The 16,026-nt window shown below is 41.5% G+C and overlaps 1 protein-coding gene across 1 annotated transcript in view; it reads right to left on the reverse strand.

Annotated features, from left to right (window-relative positions):
* BTAF1 (B-TFIID TATA-box binding protein associated factor 1) overlaps positions 1 to 16,026 on the reverse strand; it is a gene marked incomplete at both ends in the record, with an annotated part of 69,734 nt that overhangs the window by 39,034 nt on the left and 14,674 nt on the right. The window contains 5 exons of the mRNA XM_079535919.1: positions 1,887 to 3,372; positions 11,872 to 11,959; positions 12,816 to 13,095; positions 13,983 to 14,093; positions 14,979 to 15,896. Coding sequence (XP_079392045.1) covers positions 1,887 to 3,372; positions 11,872 to 11,959; positions 12,816 to 13,095; positions 13,983 to 14,093; positions 14,979 to 15,896 — 2,883 coding nt within the window. The remainder of the gene's footprint in view (positions 1 to 1,886; positions 3,373 to 11,871; positions 11,960 to 12,815; positions 13,096 to 13,982; positions 14,094 to 14,978; positions 15,897 to 16,026) is intronic.

Consider the following 16,026-nt stretch of genomic DNA (forward strand, 5'->3'; position numbering starts at 1 on the left):
TCCCCCAGATTTACGTAGATCACCCAGACTAAGGTTTTAAGGAAGGTTTCCAATTCACTAACCAGCAGAAACTGAACTTGACTGCAAGAAAAACCACTTGATAATTTGTTTTGAGCATGTTAAAACACTCCTCCCTCCTCCCCATTTCTTTTTTTTTTTCTTTCAGGTGTCAATACAGAATTTACCCTCCTAGTTTAACCTCCTTGAAGTTTTTACATTAAAGTTGATGTCTGGTAAACACGCAGTGACATCTACAGTCTTTAAGGAAAGATGATCTTCTCCTTCACTCCCCACAGCTGTACATTTAGAATCATTCAACAATGAAAGATGTTGGTCCTTTAAAATACAGAAGGGTAGCTATCTGGAGGAAAAAAAATCCAGTCTCTACAGTTAAATGGAGCTAGTAGAGAAACTGGAACCACACCCTCTACAGAAACGTGGTTATGAAGCATACTACAAATAACTGTTTTGAACACTGTCTGAAAGGGAAGAATTTTAGAAATCTAATGTTCTGAAATAAAAGGTGAATATAAGAATTGTTGAATTTACAAAACTAATTGATACTACAGTATCAGGTGCATTTGTCAAAAGCCATGTAATTATTAAGTTTTGCTGTATCTTAAAAAACAGTCTAAGATAGAAGGTCTGCAGTATCATACCTGAAACGAGAGAAACTTAGGAGTTCCTCAGGAATCAGCAAGGTGCTACAGCATCCCAACGAGTAATTCTTTGACATGATTTGTATGTGGAATTGAAGCAGTTCTATACCAACTCACAAGTATCACAGCACTTTTATTAAAGCTCAACACTCCATGTTCACTCGTGTCACATTTTGATCTTAAGACTACACACTGAAGCAATGCATCATATGACATAATTAATGCATCAACGTTTTTAGTACTTCCCAGAGAGGTTTAAGAACAAACCCTATCCAAACCAGAAATTTGTTTTCATATCAGTTACCAACCAAACAGACGTTACCTAAATCTTTGCAAACTTCACTGCTGTTTTTCACTGAAGCTGTGTAGTTTTACAGAAATACAGAGGCATTGTTAACTGGGTTTGTTACTAATCTTTGCAACTGACAGAGCCTCGGCATACAAACTTTTCGTTCCATCCTGGCATTCCAGTTAGCCCCCATATCTTACATAGCTCAGCACAGTTAATTAAGTTGACTGCCCCTCATCTAATTAAATTGTAATATTAGTCTATTTTACATAACTGCTTATAGTGTTAGATTACATAGTAGCCCTGTTACAGCAATCTCTTTCTATTCCAGGTTCTTGTGAAAAGCATTACAAAAAGTTCCCCAATACATAAAGGGCTGATAGAGATGCAAGTAGAACAAGATTAAGGGAATACTTTGAAGAAACTACTAAGCCCCAGCTAAGGCACCTGCTATTGAGGCCTTAAAAGACACAGTGCTACTGAAAAGTTTGATTTATAACACATCTGATTTACAAGCACACACACCTTTACTCTGCTACACAGAGCTGTATGCTTCTTCATGTACAGCTTCAGAAATAGAATTTACATTTGTTACAGGACCTCAGAAGTACACAGACACTACCAGCATGTGACTTTGGTCTAATCTATCACAAGGTTAATTTGGATTTATGTTTCCTTTCAACTGTTCAGTTTGGAAGCTTAACACGTCCATTTCACGCACAGAGGGAAAAAAAAAAAAAAAAAAAGATGGCAGGAATTTAGGCTCAGCAGTTTTAACAGAACAGCTCTATTAAGACATACCTCTATATCAGTGAGCAACTTTAAGAGCTGGCACACCCCAGCACACATGTGTGTAAGCAGATACTGCCCTACATCTTGAAGCTGGGCCAGAACACACCAGCCACTTTTCCCCATGAAGCCCCTTTCATTTCGGTTACTTTACAGCTGGGACTCGGAAGGCAGAACGCTTTATCCCCAGTTTTCGAGACTCGGCAGCGTCACCCCCGCTTCCCCCCGGTTCTACCCCGCAGCGGCGGGATGAAGGGAACCGGGGCAGAGCCCCGAGCCCGAAGGAAGGAGTGGTGGTGGTGGTGGTGGTGGGGGGGGGGGGGCAGATATGAGAGAGGGAGGGTTGGCCGGGCGCGGGACTCTCTGGGCCGGGCAGCACCCCAACCCCCGCCAGCCCCGAACCCAACGGGGCGGCCCCACGAGGCCTCCGCGGGCTCCGAGGGAAGCGGGGTGCAGCCCTCCTTAACGCCCCCACCCCCAGGCTGGGGCACACGGAGAGCCGCGGCGCCCGGGCCTCCTTCTCCCGCCCTTCCCGGCTCCTACCGACCTGGAGACGGCCATGGCCGCCCGGCGCGGTGCCCGGCGGGAGGCGAGCGGCGGGACGACGGGCGGGGGACCGGCGCCGCGGCGGCAGGGGGGAAGGCGTGGGGCCTAGCTGCGGGCCTCTCGTGCGCCGCGCCCGGCCTCGGCCCCGCCGGGGCTCCGCGGGCAGCGGCTGAGCGCGGCTGTGGTCGATAGCGGTCGGGGGCTCGCTCCGCCCGAAAAGGCGGCGGCGGTCCGGGCGACGGCGGCGCGCGGCCCTTGGAGTGCGGGTTAAAGCCTCAATTCCCCCATCGCCGGGGCGAAGCCCAATGCCTGGTTTTATACGAGCAGCCATCTTGTATTTATTCCCTTCCTCCATGATAGCCGCTTCCTGATTGGCAAGAGCGCCCGGCCGCAGCCAATGGAGAGAGCGCTTCCAAGAGCGGGGAGGGCGGGCGCACTCGGCACCCGGGCTGAGCAGGGCCGGCCGCGGAGCCCGCCGAGCCGGCTGGGAGCGGGGCGCCGGGCTCCGGCGGGCCGCGCCATCCGCGCGCAGGAGGAGGGAGGAGTGCGAGGGCGAGCTCCGCGGTCCCCATCCCCGAGGAGCGAAGAGGGGCGCGAGAAGGCGCGGACGCACGTTTCCACCTCGGCCCGCCGAGCGCCGGCGCGTCTCTGCCAGCGCGACGGGAAAGGGCGGCGCGAGCCCGGGGAGCTCATGCCGCGGCCCCCGCTCGCTGAGGTGCGCCGTCCCTCGGCCTTCGCCCCGGCGATGCGGCGCCGCCCAGGAGCCCCGCGCTGACTGCAACTCCCGGCGTGCAGCGCGCCCGCCGCCGCACCTGCGCAGCACGGCCTGGCGGGGCGGGTAACTGCCGCTGCTTCGCGGCCCGTCGGCGCTGCGGAGCGGTCGTTCTGTCGGGGCCGGAAGCGGAGCTGGGTGTGGAGAGCCGCGTCCGATGACCGGTTTCTCGGCCGTTCTTTTCGGTCGCGGCGGTTCTCGTCGCCATCGACCCGGCGCGGCCCGGTCACGGCGGCCCTCCCGCGCTCTGCCGTGCCCCGAGGCGCTGAGGGCCCCGCGCCGGGACGGCCGCTGAACTGAGCGGGCTGTGCCGTTATCTCAGGATCCAAGGGAAGAGAAATCTGGAAATCAGACGGAGGAAGAGTTTTGGAATTAATCTGCATTAATGAGCCCAGACCGGGATGTAAATAGAGCTGGTGCACGTAACCTTTCATTTGATGAATTGAAAACAATCATAGATTTCTTTTTTCCTATGAGTTATTCATAAACTTACATAAATGCACTGCATAGTGCCACTGGGTGAAGTCTTCATTTGCAGCCCCCTGCGGTTTGCACAGCCTGATGAGCCCTCAGAGAGACGCTTCTGCTTGCCCCCAGCCTTCCTGAGGAGGGGTTTGCTTTTCTCTATGGTGAACTCCCAATATGGAATCGTTCCTCAGTAATACGCATATCTCACTTAGACACAATTCCATCTGCATCCTCGCCCTCTTTGTATAGTTCTTTAACAGAGACACAGCTACACGCTACCTCTGGCACATGGGTCCTGCCTGCACCTGAGTAACCCAGGAAGGTGCCCCTCCAGAGCACTGGGGAGCAGAACAGCTCTCCCTGCCTGTTCCCTCTCCTATTCTTTGGTGGGAGATTGGTGGTGATGAGGAATGGATGCTGAAAGCAGCGAGTCCAGAAGTACCAACCACCAGCAACACGAATCAACTGGAGGCCTCACATCACAGAACGTGACCAGAGCAAACCCCAGGCTTCATTTTCTGTGGCAGACAGTTTTTGTCACAGTGCTGTGCTCAGTGACCCAGGTAAAGTCTGTTCCGTCTCACGGAGCTGAGGTAAGAACTACCTTTAGGTAGCACAGTACACATCCCATAGCAGAATATAAAGAAAAGTACCTGTAGCTTTAGATGGAGGTCAGAAAACTCTTACTGAAACACTTCTACTCCCAAACTACTCACACCTCCCCCCTGCCATCAGAGAACCAATAAATGCACTTCTCTGCTCCCAAAACTAAGGGGCCTCTCATGATGTGTGCGTGTGCCTGGGTCCCAATGCATGACCTGAGGTACATAACACCTCCTGCTCCCTGTGTATACATGACATCCAATGGTGGGTGCTTGCTATTCAGCCACATGATTGGGAAGAGCAGGGAGGAAGTAGGGCAGAGAATAGCAAGGGTAAGGGTGGATCTGTTTTCCTTCTATGTTAGATGCTGTTGACAGTGATGCATGTAGCAAACATCCTGAATAATATTTCTGCTTTTGTTTAGCCAGGAGCCAGCAACTGTTCTTTCCTGCCATGCATGAAATGACCTTCAGGTGCTATTTCCAATATCTGTGCAATTCTAGCATCCCATTTCCAATTTCCATGTAACTCTAAGATCCTATATCCTCTTAGGTTCCTTAAAAACATTTTGTGCACTGTTCCAACAGCACATAAGGTGAAGTACCCATCAAGAATGCTACAAAATTTGTTTTGAACAGCTCCATAGCAGTTATCTTACCTGATAAAAAGAAGTGCAGGGAAAATATTGGTGACAGATCTTACAAACTGAATACTTGCTGAAATGATGATAAACCAGAGTCCATGTGAAATAATCTGTAAGAGAAAGAATGATCTAAGCATTTTAGACTGAAACACAATTCATCCAAGTTTCACATTATATATTTTTATATTTTGATGGGGCATTTGTGAAAAGTAAACTTTTATTTAGCTGTTCACTTATATCTTCAGTAGTTCAATCTATATCCTACACTATGAAAACCAATTCTTCTTTATCCATTCTTTATGTGAATTCTTTTTGCACATTTTATTTTTCCCCATTTTTTCTCAAGAAGTTGCTACACATTCTCTCCTGTTTCTTTTTGTGTATATTAAGATTATTTCTCCTCTGTAGATCTGCTGTGTGCCAGTATACTCTCTGAAACCTCTTCCTAAATTAGATAAAACTTATTAATTTGTAGTTGGTTGGTGTGTTTTGGTCACCATTTCTTGCATTGATCTCAATTATTTTTAGTTTGTGTGTTCCTTCTCCAGCCAACTGTGTCCACTTGTGAACTTTTGTTGCAATGAACAGGGACATCTACAGCTCCATCAGGTGCTCAGAGCCCCCTCCAGCCTGACCTTGGGTGTGTCCAGGGATGGGGCACCCACCACCTCTCTGGACAACCCGTGCTGGTGCCTCGCCATTCTTGCTGTAAAAAACTTCTTCCTTACCTTTGATTGTATCTCCTTTCTTTTAGTTTGAAACCATTTCCCCTTGTCCTGTAACAGCAGATCCTGCTAAAGAGTCTGTGCCTTTCTTTCCTACAGCAGCCCCTTAGATACTGGAAGGCTGCTCTCAGGTCTCCTGGAGCCTTCTCTTCTCCAGGCTGAACAGCCTCAGCTCTCTCAGCCTGTCCTCACAGGGGAGGTGTTCCATTCCTTGGATCATATTTGTGGCTTTCCTCTGGATGCACTCCAACAGGTCCCTCCTGTACAAATTTCATAATTGTTTGCATGTATTTCAGTGACTTTCAATTTGATTTTTATAGTCTCTCGTAAATATTGTCTGAATAGAAGCTAGTATAGGATTTGTTGCATGGCCTTCTTCAAAACCTCCTCAGAAAGTAGCAATATGCACACAGCCTTCCTTTGAAGTCTTCACCATGAGTAAAGGCTTCATATCAGAGCATTGGTCTGCATTCAGAGACTGAATACTGATCAATAGCTCCTGCAGTCCAAAAGGTGCCTCAGAGATATCCATGAAATGATATCTGAGGGACATCCTGACCAGTATTACAAATTAGGACATTGCCACACACAGCTTTTGTGAAAAATGTTTGAGGCATTCCAGTTTCTTGAAATTAAACAGCGTTAAAATCAATCATTTAGTTAAAACCAAACATCCAAAAGGTTCCAAACGTCACCACATTTACACTATGAAATCCAATGAATTAACATACATTTACACACTCCATATCTGTGAAGTGAAAAGTCCTCATTTTAGTCTAGCTGATATCTGTGCTCCTGTTTTAAACAAGCATTTAACATTTTGGATAGCTTCTTGTTCCTGTTGCTCCTGTTGCATGACTCTTAGGAGATAATATAACCATTTCATACAGTTGTTTTTCTTTTTTTCCCCAAAAGCCAAAGTTTTCCAGAAGTTTTATGTTTGCATTTAAATCCTCCCTGTTTTTACCTCTGTCTAAGCAGTGTTAGCAGTAGCTATAGCACCTCCTCTGTCAAGAAAGTGACTGAACTATATGTACATTCACTAAACATGGCTTATGAACTTTGAAATATTTCAGGGTTTGTTAACAATAGTAATTCACATAGATATTTAGGAGAGCTGTGAGCTCAATTTATATAAATAAGTGTATGTATACGCTTATAATACACACACATACATATATATAAATGATTCATATCCAGAAAGCTCCTCCCAAATATCTGTTGGTTTGTTTTGTGGGATTTATTGAAAAAAGGCATCAAATAAAAATGAGAGCCATAGAGTCAAAGAGAAATGGAAATAATATGGTCAAACTCTTTCTATAGATCTGCAGGTATACATAAGCCTGGGGAAAAACATAACATGGAGTAGAAAGAACACTAGAAAGAGACTTTTTATTACATTTTTCCATTGTATAAGCTTGTGTAGTTGCAAGTTTTTTTCATCTTATTAATCTAATCCCAGTAGTCAAATTTTCTCTTTTTTTTCCCATTAGATAAGGCAAGAGGGACATTATCCTGTGCAGCCTGAAAACGAAAAACAAAAAGCATGTAATACCAGTGTGCACAAACTGAGTACAAACAACATAAATAGAAAAGCAGTGCTGTCATCAGGGATGTACGGATGTAGAAACACGCTGTAATGCTGACTGAACAGGAACAGAGGTTTCACACCCAGTCTAGCTCTTTCCAAAGCTGTTGCTTTATAAAGATAGAAAAGAAGGCTTATCTGTGGCCATTATTACAAGTTCTGCTACAATTACTGAGCTTATATTAGATTGAAAAATGGGTTGGGTGAATACATCTTTACTGTACTGAATGACAGAAAACAATATTTTTAATTTGCAAACGCTTCTTCTCAGAATGTATTTTAGGCCTATTAAAGATTTATGATATAACTATTGAAAATCAGAACTCACCACTGCTATTAAAAAGTTCAGCATGATGTAGAAACACTCCACTTGAGGTGGGATTAACAGTTATCAACATTAGCTTGTAGCCTGTTATCTTCTCCTTAAGGAGTTAATTTTGTTTTATAGGCTTTAGCTTGGCAGTACAACTTTCAAAGTGAAAAAATCTCTGTATTTACGTTAAAAGAGGTTGTTTTGAGGAACTGCATGAAAGTCATTGTCGTCTGTGTCAGCTTTTAAGTATATTTATTTTGGGGGCCCTTTCATCTTCCTTTGTGGAACATTCAGGCTTGAACATTGCTTACAAAGGAAGAAAACGACTCTTGCTTCTAAGCGTGAGTGCACTGGCTTACTTCCTGTCTTTGATGAAGCTGCTGCTTCAAATTTCTGTGTTACTCTAATTCATAACTGTAAGTTTAATGCAGTGGGCACAATTACAGTAAATTTATGATGCATTTTGATACTGGGAGCGTGCAAGAAGTCAGCTATGCACTTGTAATATGTAAGTTGGATTGGATTCTCAAATTCCTCAAATGATGGGATTGTTTTCAATGTGTGAAACAGATTTGTGGCATAGTTTCATATTTGATTGTCTGAAATTCTCATTGGATTCTGGAGGGTGTATCTTCAGGCTATTATACTACACCTAGATATTTAAAGCTTAAAGGAAAGCCTTAATTAGTTTTATCTGCCACGTGATTTTGTGGAAGGATTAGAGGCCTGAATGCTGCTGTATGTGTTTGGTAGCTTACACAAGCACAGTGCTCACACTGCTGGAAGACCCAGGTAAGAAATTAGTAGGAATTCTTTCTCTAACCTGTGTCTGCTTTTTATACCCAGTAATCTTTGGCCAGCTTTTTACATGTACATCTTTTGCACATTTCTTCTCTCACGCTGGTAACTCTCCACCTCCTGACATTTTCCTTTTCACTCCTGTGATCATTTTTCTCTTCTCGGTTATTTTCAGCCCTCCCTTTCCCCTCCCCGTTGCCTTTTCACCTCAAGAAAAAAGGGCAATATTGTAGTCTACAGCAAGGTTACTTCCTCACCTGCTTCTCTGGTGACTGGAGCTGAAAAGAAAGATCTGTGGGTTTGGTGCTTGCTAGCCACTGGAACAGGAAGGAACACTCCATTGACAGCTGAAGCAAATATGAATCAGCCTAGAGAGGAATCACATACCAGTAGTTGGTAATAACACGAAAGCAATTTCTTTTTTTATTCACCTGTATGCTTCACTGCCTGATGAAAATCAGCTGCCAATTAAATATTCACTTCAGGGCAGTAACAAAAGGAATTTTTGTATGAACTCAGAGTTTAATAGTTACATACAATGAAACTCTTACAACTTCTATCTTTCTTTAAGATTTCACACTTGATGCCATAGGAAAACAACATTCTCCATAGAAGTCCTGCTCTTTATTGCTATGCCATATTACAGAGGTATTTCTAGGTTCACTGGGAAAAATCCATAAATGAGGTCAACAAGGTTTCATGATATTTTTGTAGAACTATGAAAGATATAAGAGAAGGAAACTTATTTTAGTCAGTGCCACTGAAATACAATATTCAGCTAAAAAGAACAAAAAGCATTCTATTTAATTCCATTTTCCACCATGTGGATCAATTAGTAATTGAATACTACAGAGACTAATATGCAGTAATGACTCAGCTGAGGAACGTGAGATAATTTTCAGTAACATTTTATATGGGTTTAGCTCTGCCAAATTCTGTCAAGAACAATAGGGAGGGAAAGCCTTGTCCTAAGTTCTAAAAAAATATTTATAAAACCACCCTTGGCTATTTCCATATAGTCATCACAAAGCCATTTTTGGAAACGTCATATCTATTAATTTTGCTTGAAAAGAGGAATCCAGCATAGTTATGAAAGTGGTATTTATTTTGTCAGACAGCAGAAGCTGCACTGTGTGACTGCACTTATAACACTGGACTCTGGAGTGCTTTATCCTCCTAACATGCTAACTTTCAGTGGTGGCATAGGGAACATCTTAAATCCATTGCAGTCTTTATGATTGGTCTTGAAAGGGTGCTGCAGCCATCATTGATTCCATTATATTTGTCAATGTGAACACGAGTACTCAGCATAAATCTCAATTTCCACCCACTTGGGGGAATCACCATAGGCTGACAGCTCATAGTTGGGTACTGGCAACAATCATTTGCAAATGTGTGTGGCACAAACATCACCTGTTCATTATCATTAGCCTGCCTTATCAGAGCCCTGTTCAAGCTACAGCAAACTTCCATTGTGCTGTGAGTGACGAGCACAATTGTTAAGTAGTACACCAGGGATGCAAAAATGCCAGTATATCTTTACATCAATACTCAAACTATACCTACTTAGAAGATGCTCCCTGATTTCAGAGGTAAGTTGCTCAGGATCCTGCATGTCGTCTTCTACAAAACATCCCATAGTATACTCCTGCCAACTCTTCAAGAAAGTCCTCATTATTTGTCTCTAGGGAAAATGACTGGAGTGAAAAATATCAAGCATCACCATAGAATTACAGAACTACAGGTTTTTGCAGTATTTATAACTAAATCATTTTAGAGATAAAATACTAACTCCTTATACCAACTACAGTCTAGAGAAAAAAAGGTGAGTTTATAAACAATTTTCTTTTACTTGCTACATAAAGCAGCCAAAAAAATGTTGTAAATCCTAAATGGGATCATGCATTATTGTACTGAAGAGGAATATTATTATGGGTTACATTTTTAAGCCTCATGCACCAATGGCTCTTAATCTGAAGAAGGCCATTCCATCAAATTATTAATATTCACAGTTTATTTTAACAGATAATCTTTACTGTCAGTGCTGTGGTTGCATTTCCAGCTGTTTTAGGCAGCCTGGGCCCTGCTGTTAGGGGCTATGGAGGCAGCGCGTGTGTCATGGAGCTGGCTCCGTGTAGAGCCACTTCAGATACATTTACACATATATTTTCAAGATTTAGAGGACATAGCACATCATTTTCATAGAACTGAGCATCAGCTGTACTCCTGCCAAGCCACTAAGTTTTGACTGAAGGTAGCCAGTAGGAGGTCACTGGCTACTACCAACTGCTACGTGGTGAGCTGGGAGGCTTTCTGCATTGCAGCACCCTGCACACAGAACATGCACATTCGATGTAGCTTGCAATGGGTGCTGTGTTTGGATTGCTCACAATTAGCTGCAGGGGTTACAGCACTAAGAGCCATTCTCCGTTCCTGAGGATGCCTGCTAATCACAGTACATTCCCTGGCAATGGAATATTCCATGCTAACAAACTCATGGAAGGTTTCAGTCTGTGCCACTGACACTCTCCTCTAACAATTCCTAGCATACTTCAGGAGGTAAGACGCATTTCAGGGACCAGTCCCAAACAGAAACTCTCAAACAGTCCTGCAGGAGCTGACCAAGGACTACTAAAGGCCATCATCCATCCTAAATCCTGAGGGAGTTGCCCCATCTCTCATCGTATGAAACTTTGCACTGACCAGCTCTTCAGCCATACAGCACCTCTGGACTGAAGTAAGAAAGGATTTACTGTAGGGTCATTTCAATCCTAAAGATGTACTTCAAATTAAAAAACATAAAGAGCAAATATTTGCTCTTTGTTCACTTTATGAATACTGCATACATAGTGTAAGAAGAGAACAAATACTTGTAATACCATTTCATAAATCTTAATTCTCTCATGGAGAGCATCATGAAGATTTTTTTTTTTTTCGGTTGGCATTATTATTTTAAGAATCTGGATATATGGTAGCCCAAGTTTCAGACCTTCCTTTCCCCTAAATAAAGAAGCACAGACAAAGACTTTCATTTTACTCTTCATTTTAAAAGAATAAATGAAGAAACGTTCCTTTTTCTTAACGTTTAGTCCCAAAATCACATTACATTCAGACACCTTCATTCCTGAGCGCATATGAATGAGGCTCACAAAGCCAGATTTAATGGGAAATACTATTGGCTAGCTGCTGTAAAAATGAGGGAATGATTTACTTCGTATAATGAACAAAGCCAAAGTTGCTCTACCAGTTGCACAGGCAATGAAATATTTGCACTTTGAGTTTATATGCACAGAATCCTTTTAGAACTTTTTGCACGTGTTAAAAATCAGAAGAGTTGCCAGCTGTTCTAAACTTCCAAAATCTATTCCTTATATAGTAGTCATAGACCCTTGAATTCAGAAGTCTGTTTTATGCTGCTAGTCAAAAGGCAAAACAGGTCTATGGAGTTCTTGCCATGAACACACTCTGCAGAGTTCTAGTGTAGATTTATATGCTCTTGCTTTGCTTTACAGCTGTATTGCTTTAAAGCAGTTTCTGAACTGTAGGACTTGAGCTGCAGCTGTACATCTGCAGCTGGCATCATTTTTGTTACTTTCTGTTACACTACTATCTTGAGGCCCAGGTGAAGTGTCAATTCAGAAGAGACTGTTGCAACACACCACTCTAAAAGCAACTTACCTGAAGAAGTTAGTTTTCCATTCTGATTACCTTGCTGTGCTGTAGAAAAAGTCAGTAGAACAAAAACTGAAGAATTAGACACACTTGACTGACAAACACGGAATTGTAAGAACATAAGTAGAAGCAATCTTGGACATCTGAGAAAGGCAATCTGCTAATAAATGTGAGCTGCCTCGTTTGGATGTGTTACTAAAAAAATTGTGAAATTCATCTGCACTGAGCCATTCTGAAGCATTTATAATTGAGGGAATTAGGAAAAAAACCAACACAGCATAGAATATTCAGGTTGCTGAAAAACCAGTTTGACATTTGCACTGTCAAAACTCCAAGTCACCTCCAAGTTCTCAGCAGCACAAAATTGCACACCTAGGTCAGTTCTGTTGATGATACAGAAAAACTGGAATTAAACTGCAATGCTGCAGAGATTGTTAGCAATAACTGTTAGCAATAATAACAAGCTGCTATTATTAAAAGATGAATTTGACATAAATTTATTTCATTCATTTCATAGTGCTTTTTCTATAACCTTAATGGTAGTTTATCTGACAGTGCAATATTTTGTTATGACTTTAGCATCTTACTATTACATACATTATAAATAAATGTAAAACAAAAGACAATTATCACTCAGAAAGTTGTATAGTTTAGAGTACATGGCTTCAATTTTGCTAAGAGGAATGACTACTTTCATCCCATGTATACCAAGACCTTGTCTCCAACTACACTTAACAAATACCCTAATAAATATAGAAGTAGAAACAAATCTTACAATAGAGATCAGTTCTCTACTACTGGAGTTTGCATTTCCCTAACATGTAAAAAAAACCAAAACCAACCAAAGAACCCTGGCCCACATAAAGTAAAACTGATTGATGCAAGCTTAAGCTGAGGAAACAGTGCCTTTCTTTAATTCAGTTCCAGCTGTAATAGTCTCTTGGAGGTACATCATAAGGTGTTCTCTCCTCCTCTTCAGGTCCATAATCTAATGGCAGACCATAATTGTAATCAACTGTTACAACTGGTAATCTTTTGCCTTGTTCCATTTCTCTAGTAGTTTCAGCTTCAAAAGTTTTTATTTCACAGTCTAATGAACTATCTTCCTGGTGTACAGATGAGGATGGATGCATTGTACATGAAGAATATGGTGCAAATCTGCTTTTTCCTCTGCTAAATTCATCTGAAGGATGCACTCTCCTATTGTCTTCAGGACAACTTCCTCGATTACTGTAGGAAGAATAAACATGAACAGTGAAGTCATTGAAATTAAAACTGCCTAGCCCTGAAAGAACAAGAATCAGATTTCTACTTTTGTTTTTATCCTCTCTAATTAAAATTTCTCTACTAGATGTTAGAATTTTTTTTTTTTAATTTAGTAGGTAAATGAACTAGAAAATGCTTTGTGTTTCAGCTGCTGTTTCTAATTAAAATTGCCTATTTACTGAAGGTTTCTTAGGGTCCATTTTTGTTCCTGAACACATTTTCATTGTGTGAAAAATACTTAACAGCAGCTGTCTGTTACACAGTCTCAAGCAACATTACACTGTGTATTTATCTTGCAAAATATTTTTGTATTCTTCTGCAACAGAAGAATCTACAAAATATCATATTTAATTTTTGTTATGGATTCTCTTTGGTACAGTACTTCGTAAAATAAATGGTGTATAAAGCTGATTGAGAACAATCTTTGTAATTTTTAATCTTTGCCTTCACTAAACCATAGATGAATATTATTGGAAGGGATGTCTAGTAATGTCTAGTCCAGTCCCCTGCTCAAACTCTTTCTTGCCATATGAGGTTGCACAGAGGTCCAGCTGAGCTCAAGGTATTTCAAAGGATGGCAATTCCACAGCTGCTCTAGGCAGTGCATTTCTGTATCCTCAAAGAAACAGCCTTTTTCCATATAGGCTACAGAATTTTTGATGGTCTAATAAGAGTCTGTTGCCCCTTATCCTATCACTGCACACCATGAAAAAGAGTCTGCCTCACTCTTCTTTGTACTTTCTCATCAGCTCGTTGTTAGACATCAGCTAAGAGTTAAACATACTATCAGCAGTTGGATACTGAAAGAGTAACAGTATAAATCAGAAAACAACATAAAACCTGGTATTTACCTGTAGCTTCTGTTGAAGTCATCCTTATCAGATCCATAATCTCTGTGAAGTGAAGGAGATGAGGAGAACTGAGGTTCTAATACATTTTCATGGGAAGAAAAAGGTTGATTTCTGAAGATAATCAAAATAATCATGTTAAGAGGAGTACAAACTACTGTAGGCTTTTGAAAAACATCAGTTAAAATTACTTCAAATAATTTAATAGCTATTAACATTTCTTCAAATGAAGTTTTATTGGAAATATCTTAATCCTATTAGTTTAACACGTCAAAATAGTACCCTCATAGTGCTGATACACTGCCTGGTTTCACCTGTACAATGAAAAAGATTAAATCAAGTTTTACTAGCCCAGCAATTATCTGAACTATGTTCTGAAAGATCAAATAAATATTTTGAAATATATTTGCAAGAAACTTGACTACTAAATCCATTTTACTAAGCGATATATGCTTTTGGAAGAATACAGCAAAAAAGGAGCAACACAATGCAGTCAGAAGCAAAAGGATTTCTACAAATGATTAATTCATGAAACAGGGAATGTCAAACTTCCTTTAACATTACTGTTATCTCAGTTTAGATGAGAATATAAATAAAAATTTATATCTTTTGTCTTGAGGAGTGCTGTTTAAATTTGACAAAGTTTTGTTTCAAGCTGAATCCAGAAAAGGTGAAACATGAGCTTTAAGGAAGCACAATCTTGTAGTTTAGGTAAGGTGCCTTCAAATTTACAGCACTGAAACTTAAGTCAAATAGAGACTTCAAAATAAAAAGTTGATTGTTAACTAACTGATCATTCGTGTGTGATTTTAAACAGATGACTGTTTCAAATAAATGTATTTAAAAGAGTTTAAAATTTAATTTAGAAGTGCTGCTAGTTCTGGTCTTACTGTTAAAGGATAATCAAAATAATCATATATGAAGAGTAATGCAAACTACTGTAGGCTTTTGAAAAGTATCAACTAAGACTATTTCAAACTGCAGTGCTTTCAATTGTACCTGTCTGAACACCATTCATGTGGCAGGTCGTCTTGAACAGGATGATCACGGAAGGGTCTTGACCTTTTTTGTCCTTGCCCTCTATTAACATAATCCAAGTCTTTTAACTGAGGCTGCTCCTGTAAGTCATCATAAGGCTGATGGTCGTGAAAAGGTCTGCGCCTTTGCCCAGGACCTTTATTATCATAATCTTTGAGCTGCTCCTCTGTTTGTAAGTCATTGTGAGCATTGTGAGGTTGGTGATCATGGAAAGGTCTCGATCTCTGCCCACGGCCCCTGTTAACAAATTCAAAATCTTCCAGTTGCATCTGGGGCTGTGACTGATAGTCATGGAATGGTCTCAGTCTTTGGCCAGGACCTTTTTTGACACAATCTGACTCTTCTGACTGCACTGGAGTCTGAAATTGATCACGAGATGGGTGATTGTGGAACAGCCTTTGCCTCTGGCCACGGCCCCTGCTACCAAAATCAAAATCCTTTGACTTCATATCTTCCTGTGAATCACTGTGGGATGGACAGTCAGGAAAAGATCTCTGCCTTTGCCCATGGCCTTTGTTAAATTCAAAGTTCCTTGATAGTCTCTCTGTCTGTAAATCACCACGAAACTGGCATCCATAAAAAGGTCTCAGCTGTTGTCCAGGTCCCTTGTTACTGAAGTTTTTCAGCTGTGTGTCTTCTTGGTAATCATCATAAAACTGGTGATCAGGAAATGGTCTTTGCCTCTGCCCTGGTCCCCTATTGTAGTCCCAATTTCTCATCTGCATTGGTGCTCGCAAGTCATCCTGAGTCTGATGGTCATTAAATGGTCTTCGTCTTCGTCCAGGTCCCTTATTAATGAAATCAAAATCTCTCAGTTGTGTTTGTCCTTGCAAATTATTATGAGAGTTGTCATCATAAACTCTTAATCTTTTCCCAGACCTGTAAAGAATTTTTTTCTTAAATAGAACATCTGTACTTATAAGTACAAGTTATTAATGAAAGTAAGCTTTTTTTAATCCAAGAATTGATATGAAACACATTGCAAGCAAAACATGTATGTATCAGAGTT

The sequence above is a fragment of the Tetrao urogallus genome, assembly GCF_951394365.1.
Source record: "Tetrao urogallus genome assembly, chromosome: 5".
Taxonomy (NCBI): domain Eukaryota; kingdom Metazoa; phylum Chordata; class Aves; order Galliformes; family Phasianidae; genus Tetrao; species Tetrao urogallus.